We start from the raw sequence: 7160 nt of genomic DNA on the forward strand, positions 1-7160 counted from the left end.
TGGGGGCTCTGCAGCTCATCAGGAAGCAAATAAGCGATCAGCTGTGCGTGCGGCATGACCCAGAGCACTCCATTTCCGGAGGCTTGCTATCTTGTAGTTACGTTATCTCATGGCTACAGAAGAGTAAGCGCTGATCAGAAACTTCTCCCGTGATGAGCACGCTCTTAAAGCCATGTCCCCGTGTGCACGGTCTCTGACACCCCTGAGCTGACACCATCCTGCCTGGGGGATGTGGACACTCATGTATGTCACCACCTTGGTGGCTTCTTGTCCTCTCGTAAGCCTACTCCGAATTAGCTTGAGCAGGCTCAGAAGTTACAGAGGGCAAGAGGAGATAGCAGATGTGACCACACAGCTGTATTGATACGCGAGGTGAGGGGAGGCTTGCCTGGTGCTTTAGGAAACACGGACAAAAATGTCACATCATGGACAAAGGAAACAAGGAGCATCCCTCCCAACCCGCTCCAAGCCTCACGCCATGCTCCTGAGCCAACACTCAGCTGTGTGGGTGCCACCTCCTCGAGGTGAGAGTCGCAGCAGCACCCTGCAGAGGGGCTCGGGTGCTCGCAGCCTGCTGAAATCTGCCGGAGCTGCCTGCATGTTTCTCTTGGTGCATGTGTATCTTTCTGTGGCTTTGTGCTGCTGGGGTGAGATTAGCTGCTTAAATTGACATGGGGAAGTTTGCCCAAGCGAGGCGGAAGCAGAGCAGGCTGATAACGGGGAAGTCAGTTATTTCATGAGAGCTTTGCCCTGGCAGGCAGCCAGTCCTCTCCCCATTCCCCTTGTTATTGGACAGGGGTTGCTGTGGCAGCTCAAGACAGCATAAAATCCACAGGGAAAATGGGCTGCTGGGGTGCCCTCAGCCTGCTCCATCAGAGAAGTTCTTTGCACCCTGAGAAACTACTGTGGGCCCGGCACCGCGCTGCGGTGGTGTTTAGGTACATGCAGTTGTCCCTCTGGCTTGAGGACAAGCATGAGGAAGCCGCTCGGCGCCTTCCTGGCAAGGGAGCGGCGTCGCAGCAAGGGAAGTCTCTAAGCAGGCAGGGGATGGTGGCAGCTCCCTGCTCTCCCCATGGACAAGCCAGGCACTTGCTTTCCCCGTGGACAAGCCAGGCACAGCGCTGGCCTCCCCAGTTCTGAAAAAAAAAAAGGGTTCAAAATTGCTGCAAACCATGGACCTCAGCAGGCCTAGGGATGCTGCACGTTTCGTTTGGCCAGAGGGCTTGTCGCAGCAGGACCAAGTCGTCTGGGCATGCTTGTGTCACTTTGCAGAGCTGCTGAAGAGCTTTGATCAAATCTGAGAGGAAAGGCCTGGCCCTTCCTGAGACAGGAATTCTGTGGCACAGGGTTTGCAGAGCCACAGCGCTGAAACATGAGCAATGAGCTGAGGGAAGCAGCAGGGTCACATGTAACTGTGTTATCAGCAGCACAGCAGATGGTGAAATGATTTAATGGGGCCGATCGTGTGCATTCAGGGAGCAGAGAACTCTCTGCAGCGTGATGGGGACACAGCCCCACGTCACACACCACCTCCCCTCCTCTGCCACAGTGATCCGGTACAACAGTGACCTGGTACAGAAGTATCATCCCTGCTTCTGGATCGACGGCCAGTACCTGTGCTGCTCCCAGACCGCCAAGAATGCCATGGGCTGCCAGATCCTGGAGAGCAAGAATGGCAGTAAGACACTGGGCACCCTCTCCTTGCCCTGTCCCCAGCCCCTGGGGACAACCACAGCGTGATGCCGGGGATCTCTTCTCACCTTAGTCCCTTTTTTGTCCTGAAGGTTTAAAAGTTGGGCGGTCACATCGCAAGACAAAGAAGCCTCTTCCCCCAACTCCTGAGGAGGACCAGGTAGGGGCCAGCATCAGCAGGTGGGTTTGCTCCAGGGCGTTTCATGAAAGGTCTACCTGGGAAAAAACCAACATGTTGGATGATCTAGTTGAGAGATGTCCCTCCCCATGACAAGGAGGATGGATTGCTCAGAGATGTACAAGCCAGGGCTTTGCTCTGGAGAGGGATATCAAGACAATGCCTAAGGGAGGAGGTTGAACCAGGAGATGGAGCCCTAAGGCCTGGAGGAGTCATAGAATCATACAATACCAGGTTGAAAGGGACCTCAAGAATCTTCTAGTCCAACCCTTTAAGGTAAAAGAAATACAGCTTAAATGAGTCAGCCCAAATGATCTCACCCCTGAGGCTCCGCAGGGGAAGCTGGGAGGATAAAGAAGCCCTGATACAGTGTGGAGGAGTCATGGGTTAAGCCAAAAGGAAGAGAAAAAACCCCTTATCTTTTATGAGGATGGGCTTCCAAGGAGGAAATATTGTAATAAAAAGCGCCACGGGGGGGAAACTAGTCTGCTGGTGGAGATGAATGTTGTGCTGACCTGGTCTGAGCCCACCGCCCTGCCAGGCCTGGGGGAGGACCTTTGCTGGTGAACGGTTCATCTGCCAACTTCACCATGTCCCCTGCTCTCCCTCGCTCTGGGGAAGATGGTGATGAAACCGCTGCCTCCCGAGCCAGCCCCCAGCACAGCAGGCGAGATGAAGAAGGTGGTGGCTCTCTACAACTATGAGCCGATGAACGCACAGGACCTACAGCTGCAGAAGGGCGAGGAGTACTTCATCCTGGAGGAAAGCCACCTGCCCTGGTGGAAAGCCCGTGACAAGAACGGGTAAGAGCTCCCGCAGCCCGTGGCACTTGCCCCGCGACGGTGCAAGCGGGCAAACATGCTTCCTCAGCGTCGTGGGGGTTTAGGACAGGCTTGCCTGCCTGTGAGCTCCCGCGTGGGACGGCAGATGAGGAGGGTAAAGGCGACTGAAAGCAGGTTATGATACTCACCTCGAGTACTGTGTCCAGTTTTGGTCACCACAGTACAAGAAGGACATCGAGGTGCTGGAGCGGGTGCACAGAAGGGCAACAAGGCTTGTGAGAGGTCTGGAAAACATGCCCTGTGAAGAGCGGCTGAGGGAACTGGGTTTGTTTAGTCTGGAGAAGAGGAGGCTGAGAGGAGACCTTATTGCCCTCTACAACTACCTAAAAGGAGGCTGGAGTGAGGCTGGTGCTGGTCTCTTCTCTCTAATTACTAATGACAGGACAAGGGGAAATGGCCTCAAGTTGCATCAGGGTAAGTTTAGATTGGATATTCGGAGGAAGTTCTTTACTGAGCGAGTGGTGAGGCACTGGAACAGGCTGCCCAGGGAGGTGGTGGAGTCACCAACTCTGGAGGTGTTTAAAGAAAAAGTAGATCTAGCACTTGAGGCTATGGTGTAGTGGTTAGGTGTGCTGGGATGAAGGTTGGACTAGACGATCTTCAGAGGTCCCTTCCAACCCCGAATATTCTGTGATTCTGTGATTCTGTGACTGGGCTTCCCCAAGCATGAACCCACAAAAGTTTGTGCCAAGGGTTTTGAGCCCATTTCTACTCAGCCTTCTGGGACAGGAACCTGTTCTCCTTTAGCCCCTACCACGAGTGTGTGACCAGCCCTTTTTGTCCTGCAGGAGGGAAGGATACATCCCCAGCAACTACGTCACTGAAACCAGCAACTCCCTGGAGATCTTTGAGTGAGTCAAAGAAGGCGCAGGGACGTGGCGCATTGCACTTGGTCGGAGACTTTTTGCGTTCGGTTCCCTTAACCTGCGAGCACAGCCTGGCTGAGCTGCTGTCCCTCTTGCACGCCCTTTGAGGACCTCCAGCCCTGCCTGCTCTGTCTGTCTGTCCTGGCTGGGTCAGTGTCAGACCAGGCTGGGGACAGTGGTGGCTCTGCTGATCTCCCTGATGGCTGTGTCCCTCTTCCAGGTGGTACTCCAAGAATATCACCCGGAGCCAAGCGGAGCAACTGCTGAAACAGGAGGTAAGTGCTGACCCCTGAGACTGGGTCCTTCCTGTTAAATTCTGTCCATCGTGGGACCGACCTTGGCTTGGGAGGGCAGTGTTGCCCCAACAGCGTCGAGGAACTGTCTCTACCCCAACGTGACTTCCTCCTGACGAGCACTTCAGCGGGTGGACACCAGGCAGGGACTTCAAGTAGGACTCCCCTGACTTATCTGACTGCCCCCTTTCTGTTTTAGGGTAAGGAAGGGGGCTTCATTGTCCGAGACTCCACCAGCAAGACAGGGAAATACACTGTCTCCGTCTATGCCAAGTCCTCTGTGTAAGTGCATCTAAGAACAGCTTCCTCCTACCTCAGAGAGCCCCCCCAGGCACCCCTCACCCTCAGCCTGTCCTCCTTGTGCTGCTGAGCCCCTCATTATGTCTCTCCAGAGATCCCCAAGGCACAATCCGCCATTACGTCGTGTGCTGCACCCCCAGGAATCAGTATTACCTGGCTGAAAAGCACCTGTTCAACACCATCCCAGAACTCATCACGTACCATCAGCACAACTCTGCTGGTCAGTGGTTAGGAGACAGAGCGGGGCCAGCGGTTCTTTTACTGAAACGACAGTATTCTCACTTTCCTGCGCTGCGGGCAGGTGGCTTGTGTTTCCTGCTGGAACATGGCGGGTAAGTGCGGTGTGGCAATCTATCTTTTTTGTGTGTTTTAGGGCTTATATCCAGACTGAAGTACCCTGTGTCTCAACACCAGAAAAGTGCTCCTTCCACAGCGGGCCTTGGCTATGGTAAGCTTACCTGGGCTACCTCGCAGCTCCCTGCTTGCAGAGCCTGCTTCCACCAGCAGAAATTTCCCTGGCTGTCCCACGGCAGCACGGCTCACAGCCTTCTCAAACTCCCAATTCCCAACACTTCTCAACACTCAGTGATCCTCTGGTGACAGCACTGAGTGAGAGACACCACAAGCTATTCTCCTCCCCGTCCCCTGGAGGAACAGGTCTCAGACTTCGTGGATTTTTTGCAACCTTTTTTTCAGGCAACACAGGCTCACGAGCTCTTTTTGGGCTTGCTAGATCAGCTGACTGGGAGCACTGCGCACGGAGGTGACCTGGACCTATGTTACACTCGTACTCTCTGTCCTAGGGTCGTGGGAGATTGACCCGAAGGATCTGACCTTCCTGAAGGAACTGGGCACAGGACAGTTTGGCGTGGTCAAGTACGGGAAATGGAGAGGCCAGTACGACGTTGCCATCAAGATGATCAAGGAGGGCTCCATGTCAGAGGATGAGTTTATCGATGAAGCCAAAGTCATGATGTAAGTGGTGAGGAGGCTGCAGGTCAGTGCTGGATATGCCTCGCCGGAATGGCTGCACTCCTGGGTGGTGTGGAGAGACAGTCTCAGGCAGCTTCACACTCTGCAGTACGCCTCGGAGAACCTACTGTGCCAGTTCCCCAGCAAGGTTTTCCACCATCATCTGGGCCAGGAGAACCTTCCCTTCCCAAACTCTCTTTATTCACAGATGCTTCTTTTGCTGCTTGGCCTTCCAGACGCTCAAAGTTTCCCTTCTTGTCCCTGACACAGGAATCTGTCCCATGAGAAGCTGGTGCAGCTCTACGGAGTCTGCACCAAGCAGCGTCCCATCTTCATCATCACTGAGTACATGGCCAACGGCTGCCTCCTGAACTTCCTGAGGGAAACTCGGCGGCGGTTTCAGCCCGTCGAGCTGCTGGAGATGTGCAAGGACGTTTGTGAAGCTATGGCATACCTGGAATCCAAGCAGTTCCTGCACCGAGACCTGGTAAGGCTGTGGCTGAACGACCCATCTCCAGCCATGGCATGTCCTAGACAGGGCCCAGCTAGTTCAATCGACATGAGGAGAGGCAGCTTCTCTGCAGAACGTCCCTCTAAGGTTCCCTGCCTACCTGAGCACAGGTGGCATGCTCTGAAGTCACTGCTCTGCAGTCAGTTAGCACAGGTTGCAGAAGAGGCACGACGAGGTAGTTTTCTAGGGGGTGGGAAATACATTTGTGGCCAGGGCAGGGTTTGCATTAGGCAGCACAGACAGCATTGCTGGCTCAGGCACGAAAAGGGACCTCTTGATCCTCACAAAACGCTGCAGTTTGTCAGGCCCTGGGCTGGAATTGCGGGCTTGCAGTTCTGCTAGGTGCTGTACCTGATCTCCTCCTGCTGCTGCTTTTGTTAGGCAAAATCCTGCCACCGCAGTTGCTCCTCCATAGGTAAACAGGATGCCTGGAAGCCTCTCTTGCTACCTTTGTTGAGGACTTTGTAGTTTGCCCCAGTTCAGATGAACCTGCAGGACAAAGTGAGGCGGAGTGTTAAATGGGTGGGGGTGAGATGAAGTTCCAGACAGTACAGGGGGACACGAGAGGCAGGAGCAGGCAGGAGTGACTGCCTCCATCTCTCCATCCACAGGCTGCTCGCAACTGCTTGGTGAACGACCAAGGAATTGTGAAAGTATCAGATTTTGGCCTTTCCAGGTCTGGTAGATACACCTGTGTCACCTCCCTGTCTCCATCCCCCATCTCCTCCTTTAGTCTCTTCTACACTTTATAGTCTTTCTCCCCAACATCCTCCAGGTCTGCCTTTCCTCCCTCTTCTCCTGTCCTTCCACTTCATCTACCTAGCTCAACCATCTGCCTCTCCACTTTCCACCATCCGTTTCTTTCTTCTCCCTCTCTTTGCTGCTTCTTTCCCCCGTCTCTAGTCTCCCCACGTCCCCTTTTTGCTATGCTTCTACCCCTTCCCCAATCTTGACTAACACAGTTACACTTGTTGAAGCCCCTATGAAGTGCAAAAAGAGCTCTTGACTCCTTTGGGGCTTGGTTAGTTGCATGGAGGAGCGAAACATGAAATCCAGGACAGGCACACCCTGATCCATCTACCTGCTGCAGGTACGTACTAGACGACGAGTATACGAGCTCCATGGGGTCAAAGTTTCCAGTGCGGTGGTCTCCCCCTGAAGTGCTTCTGTACAGCAAGTTCAGCAGCAAGTCTGATGTCTGGGCTTTTGGTAAGAGCACAGCGTTAACGACTCAGGAGGTTGGGAAGAGAGGGTGCCCCGACATCGGCGAGCTCCTCTGCGATCCAGCTCCAGGCACAGGCGCTCCTGCCTCAGCCGTTTCCTCCAACAGGTGTTCTGATGTGGGAAGTTTACTCCCTGGGAAAAATGCCTTACGAGAGGTTTAACAACAGCGAGACAACGGAGCACGTCATCCAAGGCCTGCGCCTGTACCGGCCGCAGCAGGCCTCAGAGCGGGTCTATGCCGTCATGTACAGCTGCTGGCACGAGGTAAAGTCGCTCTCACCC

General features: G+C 54.3%; 1 protein-coding gene across 1 annotated transcript in view; it reads left to right on the forward strand.

Annotated features, from left to right (window-relative positions):
* BTK (Bruton agammaglobulinemia tyrosine kinase) overlaps positions 1–7142 on the forward strand; it is a gene marked incomplete at its 3' end in the record, with an annotated part of 8430 nt that extends 1288 nt beyond the window's left edge. The window contains 14 exon segments of the mRNA XM_009875726.1: positions 15–123; positions 1550–1678; positions 1785–1852; positions 2492–2673; positions 3501–3563; positions 3799–3853; positions 4071–4153; positions 4264–4391; positions 4545–4619; positions 4975–5146; positions 5414–5630; positions 6266–6330; positions 6745–6863; positions 6985–7142. Coding sequence (XP_009874028.1) covers positions 15–123; positions 1550–1678; positions 1785–1852; positions 2492–2673; positions 3501–3563; positions 3799–3853; positions 4071–4153; positions 4264–4391; positions 4545–4619; positions 4975–5146; positions 5414–5630; positions 6266–6330; positions 6745–6863; positions 6985–7142 — 1623 coding nt within the window.
* Between the last annotated feature and the right edge of the window lie 18 nt (positions 7143–7160).

This window comes from Apaloderma vittatum, unplaced genomic scaffold, assembly GCF_000703405.1.
Source record: "Apaloderma vittatum isolate BGI_N311 unplaced genomic scaffold, ASM70340v1 scaffold31088, whole genome shotgun sequence".
NCBI classification, from domain to species: domain Eukaryota; kingdom Metazoa; phylum Chordata; class Aves; order Trogoniformes; family Trogonidae; genus Apaloderma; species Apaloderma vittatum.